This window comes from Jaculus jaculus, chromosome 12 (genome assembly GCF_020740685.1).
Source record: "Jaculus jaculus isolate mJacJac1 chromosome 12, mJacJac1.mat.Y.cur, whole genome shotgun sequence".
In the NCBI taxonomy this organism is placed as follows: domain Eukaryota; kingdom Metazoa; phylum Chordata; class Mammalia; order Rodentia; family Dipodidae; genus Jaculus; species Jaculus jaculus.
Genome location: NC_059113.1, coordinates 56,960,376 through 56,983,178, shown reverse-complemented (window position 1 = coordinate 56,983,178; position 22,803 = coordinate 56,960,376). Strand labels below are relative to the sequence as shown.

General features: G+C 44.9%; 1 protein-coding gene across 3 annotated transcripts in view; it reads left to right on the top strand.

Moving 5' to 3' along the window:
- The window catches only part of Prkcb (protein kinase C beta), a 393,262-nt gene that overhangs the window by 294,688 nt on the left and 75,771 nt on the right, over positions 1-22,803 (top strand). For all 3 annotated transcript variants that reach the window (XM_004670196.2, XM_004670195.3, XM_045131080.1), the window contains one exon: positions 7,762-7,908. In XM_004670196.2, the coding sequence (XP_004670253.1) occupies positions 7,762-7,908 (147 nt within the window). The remainder of the gene's footprint in view (positions 1-7,761; positions 7,909-22,803) is intronic.

Sequence of the window (22,803 nt, the reverse complement as noted above, 5' to 3'; positions counted from 1 at the left end):
AAGCTCAACAACATCATAGAGCAACTAGACCTAATGGATAGCTACAGAAATTTCCACCCCAATTCTACAGAATACACATTCTTATCAGCATTCCACGGACAGAGAGTTAGTATGGACGCACCAGGGTGGCCACCACTAAAAAACCAATTGTAGACAGACATGCCACTTAATGCATCTGGTGTCACATGGGTACTGTGGAATTGAACCCAAGCTGTCATGCCAGGATTATTAAGCAAGCCCCTCTAACCTCTGAACCATCTCTGTAGCCCCCAAGGTTCTTTTCTTATATCATCTCCATTGCTGGCGAGATGACTTAATTCTTTGAGTCACCCTCTCTTTACCTGGAATTCCCACATTTGTCTCCAGTTCAGATCTTTTCTTAATTAACCCCAAGACCACAAGGCCAATTGCTCACTGGGTGTGTTACACAGAGACTTTAGCATGTCTCAATACAAAATAACCTGATTTAAGTGTTTTCACATCACATGTGCTGGTAATTTCAGTGTAGAAACGGCATAGCCACTGTTAAACAGAGGAAGGATAAACACCAACAGTGAATGAGTCTTGGTGACACAGGAAGACAAATTACTGATTTATGCGGCAACATGGATGGGGTTCAAGAACATTCTGATGAGCGAAAGATGGCAGACATGAAAGGATAAATACTCTTTGATTCTGTTTAGATGAAATTCAAGAAGAGATCCACCTGGCCTGTAGAGACAGGGCTCAGAGCAGGGCTGTCTTTGCTGTCTGGGGGCGGGGCATTGGATATGGTCTGCATCTTGTTTGAGGCACAGGCTGCATGAATATATGCTATTATCAAAATTCATAGACCTGTACACTTAATCTCTATGCTTTTTCACTGTGTACATGTCAGAGTCGGGATTCTAACTAGATCTTTTAATGCTACTAATTATGAAGAGAGAGAAAGGGATGGGTGCTTTGTAGCCACGTTCCCTGAATGGGAAGAGTTGCACCTGTAACACATGAGGAAGAAACCATCCTGGTAGTTTTAAGCCATAATGGGGGAGGAGTCATTGCAGCGTGTCTGAATCAAGCCTACTGTCCCCTCACTCTCTTGATCTCTTCCAAGCTTACCTCTGCTTCTCATCTCAGTGCCAAGAGTCACTCTCTAACACAAGTTGGGGAGTTTTCCTTCACTTCTGGCCTCCCCTTCCCCTCTCCCCATCTTCCCCCAACTGTGACAAGCCTGTCTCCAAAATTCATCCACTTCATTCTCTACACTGAAAGCACTCGAACTCAGGCCCACTGTGTCCCACTCTAACCCTACAACAGCCTCCAAACTCACACCTACCAATGGAATCCCTTCTTCCTACTTAGGGTGACCTAAATATAGTATGGCATATCAGTGTTCACTAAATATAGTAAAGTCACACCGTGATCCTGATTAAAACATTTCAGAAAGTAACCAGTGAGCTCAGAATCCTCCAGCACTTGCTACTGTGCTGTGCTCTAGCTTTTGGGCTCCATCTCAGACCACCTTGTCCTTGTCCTGGTCTAGTTGCCTTGAACTAAACCTGTGTTCACTTTACTTAGTGTGCCTTGCTCCCTCACCCACAAGTGCTGTTCCTGCCACTGGTGTGGATTCCTTTCCCTGGGAAGTGTCAACACAGTTTTTGGACACCAAACAGAAAATACACTTCCTTCAGGGTGCATGTTCCCTTTGAACATCAATATCTGTTTTGCCTCCTGCCACATCCTCAGCACCCATTGCAGTGAATTAGCATACATACTCAATAAGTGGCTTGATTGAATCTATCATCTTCTCTGACATTCATGAACCCAGCAAGACTGTTGTTACCTCCTTGTCTTCAAAAGTCATTGACTCACTGAGCACTTAGCATGTCCTGGGAATGGCACAAAGAACTTGATAGATTGTACCGTGTCATTACCTCCATTGCTTTGTAAGGGGGCTGTTAGAGTCAGCTCCACATTGCTGGGACAAACATCCAACCAAACACAGTTAAGGAGAGGAAGGGGTTTAGTTCAAGTTTACAGACGCAGGGGAAGTTCCCTCAGTGGTGAAAGAAACTTCTTACCTACATATATCCAAGGAGAGAGAAGCCACTGCAGCAGCAGGCAATACCACACGCCAGCACAGCCCGAGCTCAAGCCTACTCTGGGCTAGAATTTGGATCCTCCCCAGTGAAATTTTCCCCCTCCCCCATAGCAGAAGTCAGCCTGCTAGAGGCTGAAGCTGCAAACTCAAGTTTAATAGGACACCTGAGTCCATGGGCCATACATTGTTTCAGTGTAAAGCAGTTAGGCCACTTTTTGTTTATTTATTTATTTGTTTCTTTATTTATTTATCTATGAGAGAAATAGGGAGGGGGGAAAGAATGGGTGTGCCAGGGCCTCCAGGCACTGCAAAAGAAACTGTAGATGCATGTGCCACCTTATGCATCTGGCTTACATGGGTCCTGGAGAATCAAAACTGAGTCCTTTGGCTTTGCAGGCAAGCACTTTAACCTCTAAGCCATCTCCCCAGAACAGTTAGGCCATTTTTTTTTTTTTTTGAGGCAGAGCCTCACTCTATAACCCCAAGCTGGCCTCCAACTCATGGCAGACCTCCTACATTAGCATCTTTAAAAAATATTTTATTGGGCTAGAGAGATGGCTTAGTGGTTAAGCGCTTGCCTGTGAAGCCTAAGGACCCTGGTTCGAGGCTTGACTCCCCAGGACCCACGTTTGCCAGATGCACAAGGGGACTCTCTTGCGTTCTCTCTCTCTCTCTCTCTCTCTCTCTTTCTCTGTCGCTCTCAAATAAATAAATAAATAAGTATAACAAAAATAAAAATAAATAAATAAATAAACAAGGGCCAGGTGTGGTGGCGCATGCTTTAAAAAATTTTTTTTTTATTTTTATTAGGGAAAGGGAGAGCAAATGGGCACTCCAGGGCCTCTAGCCACTGCAAAGGAGCTTCCGAGGCATATACTACAACGTACATATGGCTTACATGTGTTCTGAAGAGTCAAACCTGGGTCTTTAGGCTTCACAGGCAAGCACCTTAGCTGCTAAGCCACCTCTCCATCCCTACATTAACCTCTTGAATGCTGGGACTTTAAGGGTAAGGCACTCTGCCTTGCCCCTATTTATTTGTTGATTTATTTTTTGAGGTAGGGTCTCACTTTAGCCTAGGCTGACCTGTATTTCACTATGTAGTCTCAGGGTAGCCTCGAACTCATGGTGATCAACTTTCCTCTGCCTCCCAAGTGCTAGGATTAAAGGTGTGTACTACCGTGCCCAATAGCTCTATTTATTTTTTAAAGTTTATTTTATGTCAGGAATGCAGTATTAGGAACTGAACCCAGGGCTTCCAGGTTTGTCAGAAAGCATATGCTACCCCAGAACTCCAACCAACTCTCCACTGTCTTAAGCGAATCCCCTCATGGATAGCACCCAGAGATCCTGAAGAGGTACCCTGGGAGCAGAAAAAAAAAGTTAGACCACTTTTTTTTTAAGCAGCAAGAAACTTTATTAAGAACAAAACAATACTAATAATTTGAATACACAGCCAAAGTGGCATCAGGTCACTTTAGCGTAGAATCCTCTAGGGTTCCAAAAAGTAGCCTGGGGCTTCACTTTATAGAATGCTTGTTTTGTTTTATCTTGTTTATGGAGGTTGGATCTCACTTTAGCCCAGGCTGACCTGAAATTAACTATGTGCTCTCAGGGTGGTCTTGAACTCACAGTGATCCTCCTACCTCTGCCTCCTGAGTGAGTGCTGGGATTAAAGGAAAATTCTTTTAATGATAGTAATCTGTTTAAAAATAGCAGCTTTAGTAACCTGAAAACAGTCTCTGTGTCTGTAACCTTAAACTTGCTTGAATATTTCCAACTTTAAGTCATGTCTTTCAGTTCTATACCTTCCACCAAGCACACCAGGTATTACTTTATTTATTGATTGTTTTTTTGGTTTTTCAAGATTGGGTCTCACTTTGGTCCAGGTTGACCTGGAATTAAGTATGTAGTCTCAGGGTGGCCTCAAACTCATGGCAGTCCTCCTACCTCTGCCTCCCGAGTGCTGGGACTAAAGGCGTGCACTGCCATGCCCGACTCCAGTCTATTACTTTTAAATCCAACCTTGATCAAACACTCTGAGCATAGGAAAGAATGCAGCCAGCCCTTATGCCAGAAGTCCAGTTCCAACAAGGTTCTCTGTGGTCTTTCCTTCACCTTTGAAAGCTCATAAGCAAAGCCTCAAAACACAATTCTCTCTACATTTAGCATTTTCAAGAATAGCCCATAAAATCTGTCTTACCACTCTGTACAGCTTCCGCAGTCACAGGTACCAAGTCCAGGCACATTCCTCCAGCACACAAGTTCCAAAAGACCAAAATCCACACGGTCAGATTCATCTCAGCAGGAACTTACTCTTCTGGTACCAAATTCTATTGTAGTAAGCTCTATGTTGCTGGGACAAACAACTAGCCAAACACAATTTATGGAAGGGATTTATTTCAAGCTTACAGATTCAGTGGAAGTTCCATCAATGGCAGAAGAAACTGCTTACTTCTTTACATCAAAGCAGAGAGAAGCAATTGCAGCAAGCAAAATGAACAAGCAGCCAGCAGCCAGCACCACAAGCAAGCAGTCAGTGCACAAACCTGTTCTCTATACCTCTGGGCTGGAACTCAGTGACACCCCCGCCCATAGCGGGAGCCCACCTGCCTGAAGCTGCATGCTCAACTTTCATAAAACGCCTGAGTCTTTGGGGCTGTACATTCAAACTGCCACAGAGACTGTATTGGTTACTTTTCTCATTGCTGTCACCAAATACCTGACAAGAAGCAGTTTAAGAAAGAAAGGCTGTGTTTTGGCTTACAGTTCTAGGGCATACATTCAGGGCAGGAAACGTGTGATGGCAGCAGCAGAAGCAGGAGGCTGGCTGTTCACGTCTCATCCATACTTGGGAGGCAGATGGTGAACAGAAAGTGGGACTAGGCTCCAACGCTTCTAGGACTACCCCCAGTGACATACTTATTCCAGTCAGGCTACACCTCCTAGAGTTTCCACAACCTTCCCAAGCAGTGCCACCAGCTGGGAACCATGTGCTCAGACACACGAGCCTGTGGAGGGCATTCCACATTCAAATCACCCAAAGGGACTGAGGTCTAGAAAGGTTCATTCACCAAGTGCAACTGAGATGAGGGTGCAGTTAAGGTAACTGGACCCCTGAAGGTAAAAAAGGCAAGAAAGTTTGCACTTACTAGAAATCAAAGATAATCTGAATTCTTATCTCTTACTTAGTTCCCTAGACCTGTTCTTTTTTTTCCCCCACAACCAGGACCCTGCCTGAGAGGGAGGTCTTTCATAGTATTTAAACATTATGGTTGATCAAGTTCAGCTCCTGGAATTTGGAGTCAGGGCTAGCCTCTTCCTGAGACAGACCCTAGCCCTAACCAACCAGCTGACCCTCTGGTTCACCTGAGCTAGAAGATAGCCCACCACTATAAGGCTATAAATACCTTTCCAAGAGGAGGGCAGGGTCTCTAACCACTTGGGAACTTCCAGCTGTGGGTGAGTCTAGGCCCAGACCCAGCTAGGAAGGACCCCTAACCCTTCCTCTCCACATGGTCTCCTTTATCCCCACATGGCAGGACTGCCTTGCATTTTCTTTTCTTTCCATAGTTTGTTTTTTTTTCCAGCCTCCCCATGTGGGATGTCTAGCCACTTGGGTGCCTTTCCTTGGCTCTGTGCTTCCCTCAATAAATATAATGATTTAATAATTATCCTTCTCAGTCTTCTTTTTTAATTCAATTTTTTTTGGTTAAAATTAGAAACTAACCTAGGGCTTGTGGTTCAAGGACTTTCCTAGACCCCTAGCATCTGGTTACAAAACCAATTGCCACTACTGAAGTGTGGCAAACAAAACTGACAAAACCCTGCTACTCAAGAAGCTTCTGCTCTGGTGTGGAAGGAAAGACAGTAAATTAAGGAACGAGTGTGTGTGGAATAAATACAATAAGGAGGATGGAGATGGCCAGGATTTACCTTATGTGCAGTGCCAGGGGAAGAACTGACTTATAAAAGGTGAGGCAATTTCTGGAAGAGTGTACTTCATCCCAGAAAGTGCAAAGGCCCCGGAGCTGGATCATGGTTGGCACATTCGGGAAGCAACAGGAAGTGGCAGGATGGAAGAGAAGAGAAGAGGTTGAAGGCAAAAGTGCACAGCACAGAGGGGCTGGCCATCTGTGGCCCTTGCTCTTGGAGAGGAAGTCTGGGCAGAGGAATGGCCTGGGCTAGGCAGTCCACATCAGAGTCAGTTGAGCACACACTTCTGTCTCTCCTACAAGCCAAGCCTGTCACAAAGTCCTGGTGGCTGCAGGGCTCCCACTGCTGGCTTTGTGTTCTTGCCTTAATCCATGGCTTTCACTGCCATTCTGAGCACACAGAAGTGACCCCTGCCTCCAGCATGGGCTTCATTCATACATCATTCATACATCAACATCAGCAGATGTTGAGCTGGGAACTGCAGGAGTCACCAGGGAAACAGTAGAGAATGAGACATAGTCCGTGAACTCTCAGTTTTCAGTTTCTTAGACAGAAACAAACAGGCCATGACTATCCAACATTAACAAGAGTGGAGGCGTTAAGGGAACAAAAAGAAAGAGGATTCTAGATCAGACTCAAAAGATCCAAGAGGTTCTCCCTCAAGAGGTGGAGTTGGGACATCCATACTGTAGCAATGGCAGGTGCAAAGGTCCTGAGGTAGGAGGGGTCTGGGACTTTTGTATTCATCAGCCTTTTTTGTTACCATAACAAATGCCTGAAAAAAAAAACAACTTAAAAGATGCAATGTTTCTTTTGGCTCAGTTTCAGTATTGGGTCATTGCTTTGGGGTTTCTAATGAGGCAGTACATCGTTGAGGTAGTACATGGCTGAAGAAGTCTGCACCTTTGGTATCCAAGAGAAAAGCAGACACAGGTGATGCACATTTCAGAAGTACCTATTAACTAGCATGTGGGTATTTGGTAACATTCCTGATCCAAATTATCAAAACATTTCTGGGAGTGGAAAAATGAATGGAGTTGACTTGTGAGGAGAAAAGACCTAAAAGTAAGAAGGATTGGAAAGCTAGGCGTGTGAGTTGGCTCTCTGTCACTATAATCAAATGTGTGAGATCATTAACTTGTAAGAAGGTTTATTTTGCCTCACAGTTTTGGGAGATCTAGCCCAAACTAGGCAGACCTATTGTTTTGGTTTGGGGAGTTAGGTGATAATGATGGGGTACCTGTGATGGGGTAAACTGGTCACCTCACAGCCGAAGAGAAAAAAAAAGGGGTTTAGGGTTTTATAATTCCTTTTAAGGGCACACCCTCCTAAGGCCCACCGGGAATTCTGTCTTCAATACCTTCCCCTCTACCAATAGTACAACCCTAGGACTAATGCCTTTTGAGGGACACTCATGTAGCCCACAAGCCTGCTTTCAGAGAACCTCTGTCTTGTCCTGGAATTATGAGGAAGCAGGTGGCTCACTTGCATGAGAAGCTTCACGCTGGCTGCTGTGAAACCCATTGTAGATAGGACCAGCTGCCGCGTGGGTTAACCAGGTGACAGACGCTAGCAGGAAGTGTGGGTGAAGTGGAGGGATGAAGAAAGATAAAGGGGCCCAGTATGGCCTCCAAGGTCTCACACTGGCTGAGCAGTGCCCAGTGCACATGCATCCAGATTGTCTGTTTCTTCCTACCGGGTCATCCTCAGCCCTAATCCCATCTCCTGTGTGATTCCTCTTCCAGAGAGCCAAGATTGGGCAGGGCACCAAAGCTCCAGAAGAAAAGACAACCAACACCATCTCCAAATTTGACAACAATGGCAACAGGGACCGGATGAAACTGACTGATTTTAACTTCCTGATGGTGCTGGGAAAAGGCAGCTTTGGCAAGGTATGACTTGTTAGCTGCGTCTGTTCTAGACTGAGCAGCTGTTCCTCTGGGGCTGGCATTCCGGGGGACGGGTGGGGAGAGGAAAACATCACTAGATTTACACTGTGGTTTGTAATCAATGTCCTGAAGTAAATAAACGAGTGCTGAGCCACATGCAAATTGAGGTGGACCCAGTCACGTGATCCTAGGAGGGGATACCTAAGTCGAGACCTAGAGAAGGAGAATGAGGGGGTAGGGAGATGACTCAGTGGCTAAAGTGCTTGCTGTGTAAGCATGAGGGCCTCAATTTGGGTCCTCAGTACCCACGTAAAAGGTGGTCATGGCGACACATGCCTGCAACCCCAGTGTTGGGAAGGTGGAGCCTAGAGGACCCCTAAGGCTTCCTTATTAACTAGTCTAGCCAAGCTGGTGAGCTCTTGGTCCAGAGAGACCATCCAAGAACCTCTGGCCTCTATATGCATGTGCACTGACATGCACGCATGTGTGCCTGCACACACATGAACATGCAAACCATATAGAAACCGAAAACTAGGAATAAGCCAGACAAGCATTCAAAGTAAGAGTGTTCCAGCAGAGGGAACAGCAGAGGTCCTGGGGAGGGAGGAGCCTGGTGCATTTTAGGTACCATCAGAGGGTGCTGGGTCGAGACTGCCATGAGGAGAAGAAGGGCATGAGGAGACGGAGGGAATCAGGGGCCTGACCATGTAGATCATGGTGAGCGTAGGAGAGGCATTAGGATATTGTTCACAGGGCGTGGGGAGCCATTGCCAGTTTTTAAGCAGCAAAGTGACACGATTAGGTTTGCGTTCAGAAAAGATCACTCTGGCATTCTGAGAATGGAAATGATTTCTTTCAAACAGCAGCACGGTTGAAGGATGACCCTGGGACTCATAGAGTGAGCTTGAAGGCTTTTATTGATACCGCGAGATGCTGTTTTACCAGAGTCGAGATTGAGTTATAAGTATTCCTGACTTGCTCACTGGTGTTTGGAGTCTTTGAATCCCTTAGTGTGCCACAAAGACGTCTAGTATAACTCTCATGCCATGAACTCAGGTGTGCAAAGAGTATAAATTTCCTTTCCAGCTCAGAAACTTCAGCCAGAAATCTGAGCATTGTCCTTGAATCCCCACGTCTTCTTCATTCTTGCCCTCCTGCCACCCCACGCCCTTCCATGCCACATTCAATCTACTGGCCGACCCTGCTGGTCTCCTAGCATAGCCAGCAATTACCTACTTTGCTCTTCACTCCACCTGTCGTAACAAAGCCCTCATCTAAAAATAGATGGTGAGAGATAGATTATCTCTCTTATATGTATAGAATACATACGTGTGCATCTATTAAATCTATATATATGTCATATGACTTTGACCACTGTAGAGGGAACTAACCGGTGCCCCCCTCTCAATGTCATTACCTATAATCAATAAACTTTCCACTTAGCAGCCAAAGTGATGTTTACAAGCTTGCATTAGGTTAAGGTGTGGCCCTGATTACAGCCCTCCAGGGACCTCCTGTCACAGTTCAGACACATTCTTACGTTCTTGTCCTTGGCTTACATCGCCTCATCATCTGTTCTTCATCTTGTTCTCTGCTTTTCTTTTTTGATTTTTCTTCTCATTCACTAGCATGTTCTAGCTACAATAGTGACTCCTGGGTGCTGGAAGCGTGCCAAGTTCCTTTTTCCCTTGGAGCTATGGTGATGCCATACACTTTGGTCTTTGCATGGTTGACTCCTTTTTGTAATTCATATCTTTACTTAGACATCACTCCTTTGAGATCTTGACCACTTACTCAAAGTAGCTACTCACTTTTATCCATTAGTTACACAGCACAATCGTGTGTGTGTGTGTATATATACACAAGAACATGTGTATATGTTTGCTTGAGATAGGATCTTGCTATATAACCCAGGCTGGCCTCCAACTCAAGATCTGCCTGCCTCAGCCTCTTGAGTGCTGGGATTATAGGTACATGCCACCATTCCTGGCTATTCTCCATTATATTTCATCTCATATAATCTGTCACTGGATGATACTCTTTTGATTTCTGAACTGTCTATCCTTCTTCCCTTTCTAAGATCTAAGCTCTCCAAGTGGATGGTCTTTTATGTTGTGGCTGCCACTACATTTTCAGAATCTACAGATTGAATTCACTCAGTCTGGATTAAATGTATGCATTTTTCTCTTGCTTATGGCCAGGTCATCTGCTGAGATTCAATAAAGACTCTGAAGTGACAGGTCAGAGTTTGAAAAGCCTCATCATGGAATGAGGATGTATCCCCAGAGTGATAGCCAAGCTGCACCTGGGGTTCATACGATTAGAGGATAGGCAATTGGCAGTGGTCCACACTGTTGGCTGAACTTTCCAAACATCGCCAAGCAGCCTGGGTGTGAGAATGAAGAAACAGGTGGCGAGTTTAAGCTAAAAGCAGGGCTTACCAGCTTCAGTGAGCCAGAAGTTTACAGCAGTGAGGAAGCTAGGGATTCTGGGAAAGGATATGGCCACTGCAGAGCCGAGTGTGGCACGTACCGGGTGTTCTATCAGAGTGTATTCAATGCTCAGGAATAATAACTAGCCTGAGTTAGGAAAGAAAGCTCAGCAGGAAAAGGGTTATCCTTAGGTGGGAAGGAAGGCATCTATAGAGTCCTGGGGATGAGAAACAGATGAGGAGACTGGACGTTTCACGCATCTGGAGGAATGGACTTCAAAGGTGGAATGGCCTCCCCAGTGAGGAGGAAGGAAGAGTTTTGAGAGACCAAGTGCAGGAAGCTGTGCTGTCGTGGCTTGTGTGTTTCTTGAGATGAGTTTTATGTAAGCCAGGCTGGCCTCGAACTTTTCAGATTCCTACCTCATCCTCCTAACTGCTAAAATGATCAGGGTGCACCAAGACTCATTTGGGAATTTTAAGAGTTAAGTTTTAAGGCATGTGAAGTGATGTATGCTTATAGCCCTAGCAGCCCAGGAGATGGGTGCAGGAGGGTTACTAGAGCCCAGGAGGAGTTTGAGACCAGCCAGACAACATATTGAGCCCACGTTTCAAAGAAAAGAAAATTAAGTTAAATATATATTTAAAACACCTTTACTCAGATATAATTTATGCTCATTATAATATACCCATATAAAGTGTATAGTCCAGAAATTTCTAACTTGTTACAGAGATGTTTGACCATCAGCAGTCCCAGAATGTTGCCATCACTTAAGAAGTTCCGTGGTCATTCATAGTCATTCCTTATTTCCTGCCTCCCCCAGTTAGATCTTCAGGAATCCATGCATTCAGATGGCTGGTAATTAAAATTTCATTAAAAGGCTAACCATTGGGAAGTCTTGCTCCCACCCAAGTTCGCCTAATGCTGTGGCCCCTTTGTCACAGCCTCTGCCTCCACATGTGAACTTTTGTTAATTTGATTTCCCTTTTCCTGGTCTCTCTGAGCTAATTTGACATTCTTATTCTTGTCCTTGTTAACTCAAAAGCCAGTGTAGCATGCACATGCTTTTGATCACTTAACGTTACAGGTTGGAGAATTGCTGATGGAAAAATGCAAGTTCTACAGGGCCTTCTGAAAAGGATTGGGGTGGAGGGGGGGTTGTGGGTATCAGTAGAATGGATCATTGGGGAATAGTGAGCAAATAAGAGAGAATAGATCATACGTTTCCATGGTAACTGTTATAATAATTGAGAGTTCTTTTCCAGACTGGGGAAGTGGCATCAAATAAATCAGATGAAAACAACAGCATGTCATGAAAGCAAAACAGAATCACAAACACCTCTGCGATTCTTTCAGATGTATAGCAATCCCTTGCAACTCCCATTGTACAGACCCTGGTTTGAAATTAATGCAGTTTTGTATTTGAATGCTGACTTTGAACATTTGGCACAATCAGACTAGGTATATAGATTAATCCCCTCAAACAGAAGAACGTGAAAGCAAGGGTTTGCTCTCTACCTTCAGAAGATTAAAGAGACCACACTTTGGGCTTGTGCCTCTCCTCCCCCAGGGTCCACTATATCAGATCTGGCCCAGAAAAACATGCACTTAGGCACTGTAATAATTTGCAGCATGACCCGGGAATGATACAAGCATTTTGCTAAGACCTGTGAAAATGACACAAGGGCGAAAGCAAGTGTGAGGCCATTGAATTCCAAATGTGTCGGCCCAGTTTTGAAAACTTGCAAAAGAAAACCCTTTTGGAGAGTTAGCTCATAGGTGAGCATGTTCATCTGGAAGGGTCATCATACTGGAGCCAGGCTTGTTGGCTGGCTCCAGTATTTCCTTAGAGATACATGCTTCTAGAATTTCCAAATACATGTTGTACATATATAAAGTAGGCTGGAATATATTATCTAGATGGGGTACCCAGCTGACCTCACCACGTTAACACAGGGAGTGCCTCACAGAGCCTGTGGCTAGCACAAAGATGGGGTATCCAGCTGACCTTATCAAGTTAACACAGTGACTGTCTCATAGAGCCCATGCCCCGCACAAAGACGGGGTACCCAGCTGATGTCACCAAGTTAACACAGCCGAAAGCTTTTAGAGTCATGCCCCGCACAAAGACGGGGTACCCAGCTGATGTCACCAAGTTAACACAGCCGAAAGCTTTTAGAGTCATGCCCCGCACAAAGACGGGGTACCCAGCTGATGTCACCAAGTTAACACAGCCGAAAGCTTTTAGAGTCATGCCCAGCACAAAGACGGGGTACCCAGCTGATGTCACCAAGTTAACACAGCCGAAAGCTTTTAGAGTCATGCCCCGCACAAAGACGGGGTACCCAGCTGATGTCACCAAGTTAACACAGCCGAAAGCTTTTAGAGTCATGCCCCGCACAAAGACGGGGTACCCAGCTGATGTCACCAAGTTAACACAGCCGAAAGCTTTTAGAGTCATGCCCAGCACAAAGACGGGGTACCCAGCTGATGTCACCAAGTTAACACAGCCGAAAGCTTTTAGAGCCGTGCCCAGCACCAGTGCCACTCTTCACACTATAGACGCGATTCCCCTCACCCAGATATGGCGCTCACACGTGTGTTCTGAGCCTTTATATGTACACATGGCAATGCTCAGATGATCCAAATCTTAAAAAAAACACACACACACACGCACAGGAAAGTCTGAAAGAAGGCTTTCCTTATTCTATTATCTCCCTGACTCTTGCCTATGGAAAGTGTTGTCCTCGAGTGTGTGTGTGTGTGTGTGTGTGTGTGTGTGTTTGATAGGATAGCACAGGGTCCAGGAACACAGAATGTGAGGGCATAGATCCAGAAATCTAATAAAACTCACACCTAGGGACTGGATTGATGGCTTAGAGGGCCTATGTAAACTGCTGGGCATGACCACATGTATTTGTGATGCCAGACCTGTGGAGGGAGGTGGGGCAGAGGCAAGAAAATCGCTAGGGCTTGCTCACGAAGCCAATGGCAAAAATGACAGCTGTGGGTTGAAGGAGAGATTCTGTCTCAAGCAAACAGGTGGATGAGTGAAAAGAGCAGGATGCCTGACCTTCTTCTCTGGCCTCCACACGCACACAGAGGGTGCATGTATCTTCACATACATACACATGCATACACATGCATACACTATACATAATATCACTTTGCACACTCACACCCCCTCACATGCCAAAAATAAAAGTATAAAATAAATGAAAAAGAAGGCCAAAGGTCTATGTAAAGTAATATTTACTGCTACAAGATTGATAATACAGGGGCTGAAGAGATTGCTCAGTGGTTAAGGCTCTTTCCTGTGAAGCCTAAGGACCCCAGTACCCATGTAAGCTAAACGCACATGGTGGTGCATGCATCTGGAGTTTGTCTGCAGTGACTGGAGGCCTGTTCTCTGTCTCCCTACCTGTCTCTTTCTCTCCCAACCTCTCTCCCTCTCTTCCTCTCTTTCTCTCTCTCTCAAATAAAAATAATGTTTTAAAATATTGATAATACAAAAAATAGAAATATATCAGGTGTTTGTTCATTTTAAATGAACTTTAAATATATAATGGTGTATCCAGGATACATTCAAAAGAATAAAAGAATTACCCATCTTACATGCACATGCACATGCATGTGGATGCACACACACACACGACACACCCTTCCTTCTCTCTCATAATGTCAACCAAATAAAATCACATAACATGACATTTTGGTTAGTAATATGAAATATACTTATTTATATAGACTAATTACTAATATACTCATGGCCTTATTCTCTCTACACTTTTCTTTTTTTAATTTTTTATTTATTTATTTGAGAGTGACAGACACAGGGAGAAAGACAGAGGGAGAGAGAGAGGATGGGCGCGCCAGGGCTTCCAGCTTCTGCAAACGAACTCCAGACACGTGCGCCCCCTTGTGTATGTGGCTAACGTGGGACCTGGGGAACCGAGCCTCGAACCAGGGTCCTTAGGCTTCATAGGCAAGCGCTTAACCGCTAAGCCATCTCTCCAGCCCTCTCTACACTTTTCAACATTTTATTTAGTATTTAACTTTTTAAATGCAGAAGTTTTGAAAGACTTGTGTGAAAAGCACCCATAATTCAGCTGCTCAGATTCTACAACTCCTATTAGACTTTGTTTGTTTTAACCACATACCTGTCTCCATCTAAATGTCCCTCCATCAACACACTTCTCAATGCATTTCCAAGCTGTCTATATACCTCAGTGCAAACCCTTCAGCATGCATATCATTTAACCAGGACACAATATTTTTAATGACTGTTTTTAAGGTAAATTTATATACAACAAAATGCATGTCTCTTGGGCGTATCGTTCTATGCACTTTGAAGGAATGACGACATTGAAGCACAGCGGGGCTATAAACAATAATCAAGAAAAAAATCACAGATGTAAGTGCAGCTGTGGTGTTCTGGGGCAGTGGCAGGAGGGAACTCACTGTGGTGGAACTCAGCCGAGGTTTCCTAAGCAAGTGGCTGGAGCTACACCAGGAGATGCAAAGAAGGGAGGGAATAAAGGGGCATCTCAGAATGTCCTGTTCCTGGTTACCACCCAAAGTAGGCTTGGTTGAGCTGTGCAGTGGTCTGCCATTTCATGTGGTCTCCATTATCAGCATGGACTCACTGCCATGACAGTTAGGCCCACAAAGGTATGCTGGCTGGAATGCAATGCCCATGAAATTTCCACTCACTCAAAAGTCCAAGATTGGTGTTCCTTGCTCCAACCACTCTCTGCATATGGTAATTACAGGATGAGAGTCCTTCTTTTTTCTATGGCTGCATTAATCCATAGGGTCTTGTTCCCTATATTCAGAGGGTGGATTGGGAGGAAGGGGGAGAGGAGGAGGAGGAGGCACAAGCTGCTTTTCAAAAGGGTTTGTTCTAGAAGTGTCACTCATTACTTTTGCCTACACCCTTTTAGCAAGAACTCAGTCCTGAGGCCAAACCTCAATGCAAGAGAGCCTGGGAGAAGAATCTTGGTGGATAAGTGTTCCCAGCCATCCTGTCTGCTCCTTGGCTCTAGTTGGAGTGTTTCACAGGGATCCAAAAGATCCTCTGACTTTTCCCTTTTGAACACCCAATTTATCACCCCACAAACAAGAACTGAAGTGCATCTTCTTGGTGACATTTCCTTGTGTTCTGATCATGGAACATGCCAGGTGTGGTGTTGTCTCTCCCAGCCTAGCATGAGCCAGGAATAAATCAAGTAGGAAGAAGTCAGCAGCTTATGAAATTAAAAGAAACAAGTAGCAAACCCAGGTATTACATTTATCACTTTAAAAAAAAATCCATCCCATTCTGGGGCTGTGTATGCATCTACGATGGTCTAAAATCAAAAGCAGAGGAGAGGGGACAAAATGAGGTTGACTTTCCTGAAACAACGCCCAGGAGATGAAGAGCCTGAATACCACCAGTCAGGTCAGGGTGGTTTCCAGGAGGGTACCCCTAAGACACTCAGCATGGGGCTGCTGCTGCCCATGATGCTGGCAATGACTTATCTGGCGCAAAATCCACACTACAGCAGGGTGGGTGGCAGTCCCTCCCCACAGCAGGGTGGCCTGAAGTCTCTCTCCACCATGGGTGGACAGTAGCTCCACTCTTCAGCACAATGGATGGCAGCTGTAGAAAAGGTCTTGATATTCATCACTCATGCATCTGCTTGTCTTTTGCCAAGTACGTGGTTCTTTCAAGTAAAACATTTTTTTTTTTTACATTGGTTTGCTTTCTCTTCTTTGGCAAGACCCTAAAATCATACATGTGAAATCCAAAGTTTAATGGGCCAGCTGTATGTTTATTGTAATATGTTTTAGGAGAGTTTATTAGAAGAAAGGTAATTTTGTCCTTGTACGACTGATAGTATCCATATCATATTTAGTGAAAATCTTACACTGGCTTGGCACTTTGGCACCTCATTGACAACCATTGTATTTATTTTATTTTGTGTGTACATATGGGTGTACGTGTACCACACTGCACATGTGGAGGTCAGAGGACATCCTTCAGGTGTTGGTCCACACATCTCACCTTGTACTGGATGGTCTCTCTGTTGTTCTCGCCACGTGGACTCCTGTGAGCTTCGGGATTGTTTTGACTCTGCCTCCCGTTATAATAGGATTCCAAGCATGTGTGCTACTTGCTTCTGGCTTTACATGGCTCTGGGGATCTGAACTGTGGTCATCCGGCTTACACAGTAGGCACTTGAGACAATGGAGCCATCCCTTCAGCTCTGACCAGTGTACTTTTTAAAATTTTTATTGAAAATTTCTGTACCTATAGACAGTATATCATAATCATAGCCCATTCCATCACCCTCCCTTTCCCCATCCTGAACATCTCCTTCACTGACTCCTTCCTTCCAACAAGTCTGTCTTCTGTGTTTGTAAAAAATATGTTACTTATTTGAGAGAGAAAGAGAGAGAGACAATGGGCACACCAGGGCCTCCAGCCACTGCAAATGAACTCCAGATACATGTGCCAGCTTGTACATCTGGCTGCATGTGGGTACTGGGGAATAGAACCTGGGTCGTTTTGTCTTTGCTGGCAAGTGCCTTAACCACTAAGCAATCACTCCAGCCCCTCTCTTCTATTCTGATGTCATCATTTTCCCTCCTATTTTGTAGGTAACATCAGCCATCGTAAGGCTATGAATGCTATGACTACTTTGGGTCTGGAAGATGTATTGTAAGCAGTCCTCCCCCTTCTCCCTTGGCTCTTTCATTCTTTCCATCACTGCTTCCACAATAGACGCTGAGTCTTGGAGGATGTGATAAAGATGTTTCAGTGCTGAACACTCTATTGTCACTTCTCAGCACTTTGGTGCCTTCTGAGACATCCCAAGGTCACTGCCACCTGAAAAGAGAAGCTTCTCTAACCAAAAGTGAGAGTATCATTATATGGGTATGAATATTAAGAAAAATGATTACAGGGCAGTTTGGTGGGCATAATATGCAGACAGCAGGAGGTGTCAAGGGGCTCAAGACCTCTCTGCCGTAGGATTTTGACCAGGTGTTCAGCACCAGGCATGTACTCCCTCCTGTGGAGTGGGTCTCCAGGCCAATTAGACAGCAGTTGGTTTTCCCCACAACAGACATGCCACTGTTGCACCAGTCAGTACATTTGGCCTGGATGGCCAATCTTCAGGCTTGCAATATCCACTGCTGCTTACTGCCGTTGATGATTTCTCTCTCTCATAGGACTGCATGCAGTGTAGCTTTTTCCAGCTTTCTGTCAGCTGATCCACAAGGAGGAAGGAGGTTTTCGGCTCAGCTCCTGCTTGATTTCTCAGTGACCTGTAGCCCATAATAGTTTGATACTTAACAATGTATTCCTTGTCTCAGTCGGAATGTCATAAATGTGCTCAAGGTTAGCCTTTTTCCCCACATATTTTCTCGTTTTTCCACTGAGTGTCAAGCAGAGTTCGCCTGCCTTGTTTTCACTGTGGGCTGCTGCCCTCTCCCTCGCCACCCTGAGCTCGGTCACCCACCCATAGGCTAATGCTCACTAGAGCTGAGAGCCATCCATGGGATTCATCAGAAAACCAGGGGGCTTGGCCTTCACTCCCCCAGTCACCACGCTCCGCCTCTTCCACAGGCTTCAGCTTGGTGACCTTCCAAGTCCCAGAGGCATGACCAGCGGGTGAAGTAGCTCGTGAGCTGTCTCTTGGCAGCCTTGACCTCCATTTCTTCAAACCCTTACTGCCTGTTCTACCCAGCCCCCCTCACTCCCCGCTCCCCATATTATCTCCAGTGCACAGTGAGCTCATACCAATTGCCAGGGAACATGCCATGAGCTCACGGGGATTGTCACACTCATTATCACCACAATTGTGCAAGGTGGTTGTTGATAATGACCCGCTTGTACCTACATGGAAGTTAGAAGTCAGACAGGTTGGGCTGGAGGGATGGCTTAGTAGTTAAGGCATTTGCCTGCAAAGCCAAAGGACCCAGGTTCTATTCCCCAGAACCCACATTAGTCAGATACACAAGGGGGTGCACATGTCTGGAGTTTGTTTGCAGTGGCTGGAAGCCCTAGTGCACCCATTCTTCCTCTCCTCCCTCTCTTTCTCTGTCAAATAAATAAGTAAGTAAATTTTTAAAAGTTAGAGAGGTTAAGTGACTTTGCCAAGAACAGACAACACCAGGACTTGAGACTTGATTTCATCATTCTAGTTGCTTCATCCTGTCTCTATCAGCACTCTTCCCTACTTAGGGACCCATGTATCTCCCCCCAGATGTTTCCCCTCACTCCTACCAGTCCTCTCCCTCCTCCTCCTTGAGATACTCTGAACTGGGGGGCTGCAGATTTTCACGCCATACTCCCACTCCTCCTCCTCTTCTTCTCCCCCCTTCCTCCTCAAGGCACAGTCTCTCTGACGTCCAGGCTGCCTTCAGACTCCCAGTTCTCTAGTTTCAGCTCCTTAGTGCTGGGATTGCAGGCATGTGCCAATGTGCTACACGCCTCTGTTTCCTATTTTGATACAGCATTTCAAAAACTGCTACGAGAGCAACATAGTGGCATCTGTGTGTTCCTCTTTCATCTATGAAAAAGATGTAAAAATTAGCTCCTCATGATTTAATTTGTATAAAGGCACATATTAATACCATATATTAAAACATTTGCCTCTACCCTAAACCTTAGATATATATTTTTTTAACCTGTGTGATTTTAAAAGGACTTAAATGTGCTTATAGGGCTGGGGAGATGGCTCACTATATAAAATGTTTATCGTTCAAACATAAGGTCCTAAGTTTGTATCTGTGGCGCCCACATAAGTTGGACGTGGTGTCACATACCTATTATCCCAGTATTGGGGAGGTGGAGACAGAAGGATCCTTAAGTCTTGTTGGCTAGACAGTCGAGCCAGAGTAGTGAGCTGTAAGCTCAGCAAGAGGCTCAGTCTCAGAAAACAAAATGAGAAGCAACTGAGGTTGACACCTGACATTGACTTCTGCTCCCATGTACACACACACACACCTGCATCCACATGTGTGCCTCTATGTACATGCATGTGTGCATACACACACACACACACACACTTGCCTGGACCCCTGAGAGGTCTGCCAGCTCTCAGCACCATGCCTCTTGTGCTGCATGGAGGAGGCGGTCCTGGTTTCCACCAGTACCCCAGATCCAGTGCCCAGCACTTCACTGCAGTGCTCTGTCCAGAGCTGCACATTTCATACTCCAGAGTCTTGAGCTGGTCACAGGCACAGCACTGGATTCCAGCAGGAAGAAATTTCCTGAGGAGATTAAAAGGCCATTTAGTTCCCACCAGTAATGAAGACCTTCTGTCAAGTCTTTGAGCCCCAGTTGTGGAAGTTGATCCTAATTTTAATCTCATTAGTGGCATGTATTCACACACACATGCATACATATATTAGACTTGGTTATATAATCCCACAGACAAAAGCACTTCCCTTTCCTCACCCTGCTCTGCTATCTTCCTGCACCATATGGTGGATTCCTTTATCATATGGCTCGCACAGAGCTGAAAGTCTTTGCTACCTGTTCCCTTAATCCTCTTCCAGAGAACCTTTTGACATTTACTGTCTGATGGTGGACGCCTGCCTTCTCTTAGTTCTATCCCAGTCACAGTGCATCCCTTCAGCCCCCAACGTCCATATGCAATTCTGGTTGCAGCATGATTTTGCTAGCTCATTTTCCTAAGTCACTTTCCCCAATTTCCCAGGTGTCCATTCAAGGAAGGACTCATTGGTTTAGTCTTCAGGAGACAGAAAACTGCAAAATAAGGTCCATTTTTCACAACACAATTAATTATATTGAAGAAAATTAAATATCACAAATATAAGCATTGTAATGCTTCATCTGCCGCAGGTACATTATCAAACACAGTATGGAAAGGCGGTGAGTGCTGGAGAGACGTGGCATGTGTCTGTGTGTCTTGCTACACCCACAGGCGGGATGTGCAGCTTGAAGGAGATAGATTCTTTTAATTTTTTAAATATTTTATTTATTTATTTAAGAAAGAAAGAGAAAGATAGAGAAAATGGGCATTCTAGGGCCTCTAGTCCCTGCAAACAAACACCAGACGCATGCACTGCATTGTGCCTCTGGCTTATGTGGGTCCTAGGGAATCAAACCTGGGTCCTCAGCCTTCACAGGCAAGCACCTTAACCACTAAGCCATCTCTCCAGCTCTGAAGATAGCTTCTTAACAAGAGTGGAACAACCCTGACTCAACCTTAGGAGACCCATCCATCACCCTCCTCCTTCCTGTTGTCCCTTTCTGTGCACATGCACCAGTACTGAAGGAGGAAGAGATTAAGATTGTTTTGTTTGGCAGTCAGCCAAGGAGAGAGTCCCAAAGAGAAAATGGATGCCACCTTTTCTGCTCTGGCAAGACTAGAACCAGCATTTGACTCAGTTTCATTCAAGATGGCTGTAAGCAACACTTCCCAGCAGCAGCTTCCTTCTTAGCTTGGCACACCTGGGTGGGTGGGCTCCTCTTGAGTCAGCCTCTCGAGTCTATCAACAAAACAGGTCTCTTCCTTACATGCCCGAGTTTGATGGCAAGGTTCATCCTAACTGTATGTTTGCTTCATGTAAAAGAACTTAACCATGTGTGTAAATCTCTCCTTGGTCTCCTTTGTCCTCTGGACCCTCTGAAGCATGTGAGTTTCTCTCCCCACTCCCAGTGTGGCTGGCAAGGGGGAAGAGTTCTTCTCATCTGGATACTTTCCTGCTTTGGTATTGAGTGCTTTTCTGTTTTGCTACATGCATGATCTTTCTTTAATCTCCGAGTCCTTAATTATACGTCAATCCCCCCTGGTCTCTTCTGTGAGGGGATCTTGTGGCTTTGGCTCTAGTGCTTTGCTTTCCATGTCTGTGGACACACACATGCCTGTGTGTATGAGCCCAGATATTTCCCTATGTGAAGGAGACTCTCTCTATTTCCCCTCTCTCTTCCCAGACTGGCTGGGAAAGGGGAGAAACCCCTTTTTTCTTGGGATTTCTACTGGCTCTCCCTCTGGACCCAAACTTTCCCTAAAATAAACCTCATGATTCATAATTTACACTTTTGGTCCATGTTTTCAGTTCTTTGCTAACTTGGATAAGAATCAAAAAGTTGGGCTACAGAAATGGTTTTGTGGTTAAGGTGATTTCCTGCAAAGCCAAGGGACTCACGTTGTATTCTCTAGGGCTCACATAAGCCAAATGCATAAGGGGGCACATGCTTCTAGAGTTCATTTGCAGAGGCTGGAGGCCCTGGCATGCCCATTCTCCCCCCACCCCACGCCTATTTCTCTCTCTCTTCTCTCTCAAATAAATAAACAAAAATAAAAAAAAAATTAAAAAGAATCCAAAAGTTGGGGTCCACAGACCTTGGAGTTTAATCTTTCTCTGGACCCAAAATCCTGCATCAGCAGCACATCTCTCAGGTTTGTTCTCTCTCAAGTCTCCTCATTCACAAATCTAGAATACTCTAAAAATCTGAAATACCAGCAAGGAGAAGCTAATGAACCCATGTGGCTCAGAAAACCATATGATCCCATTAGCTATGCCCAAGGAGAAGGGTGCAGCCATATATCCAAAAGGGGCAAACTGTCAGAAAAGCATATATGGTGTGGGCAAGTTCTCTATGAGAAGAATGGAAATGGCTGCCCTATCTAGTCCGTAGGTCTAAGTAAGAGTTTTGTTTATGTCTGATTCTTTTGGAGGAACATATCACAGTGTTAAGTGAAGTCATGTTATTGAGGAGCCATGGTGCCCATGAACATGAAACTCTGTTCAGAGTTTAGTTTGTTGGCTAAGTGTAGTGCTGCACACCCATAGACCCCAGAATTCAGGAGACTTAGGCAGAAAAATCACAAGTTCAAGGCTATATACTAAGACCTTGTCTCACAAAAACCAAGAGCTGTGGATGTAACTCAGTGGTAGAGCAATTGCCTAGCATGCCCAAGGTGATAGGTTCAATCCCAGTACCACAAAAGGAAGAAAGAAATAATAACATCAGTCTTGGGTTCAACTATGGTCCTTTCATCATTCCTTTTGCTCTTCAGCTCATTTTAATGCTATATCTGAAATTCACAGTGATGTTATAGTGAACTCTGCTTACTAACAACATATCCCATCTATAATTTTTTCTACAACAAATATGATAGACTTGTGATGGTTAAGGTCAGTTTTCAACTTGACAGATTTTATGGTCACCATGGAAACAAATTTCTGTGTGGGATTTTCTTTTTCTGTTTTATTTATTCATATATTTTTTAGAGAGAGAGAGAGAGAGAGAAAGGAGAAAGAGAGAAAGAAAAAATTATCAGGGCCTCAGCCACTGCAGTTGAACTCCAAATGCTTGTGCCACCTAGTGGGCATGTGCAACCTTGCGCTTACCTCACCTTTGAGCATCTGGCTTACATGGGATCTGGATAATAGAACATGGGTCCTTAGGCTTCGCAGGCAAGTACCTTATCTGCTAAGCCATCTC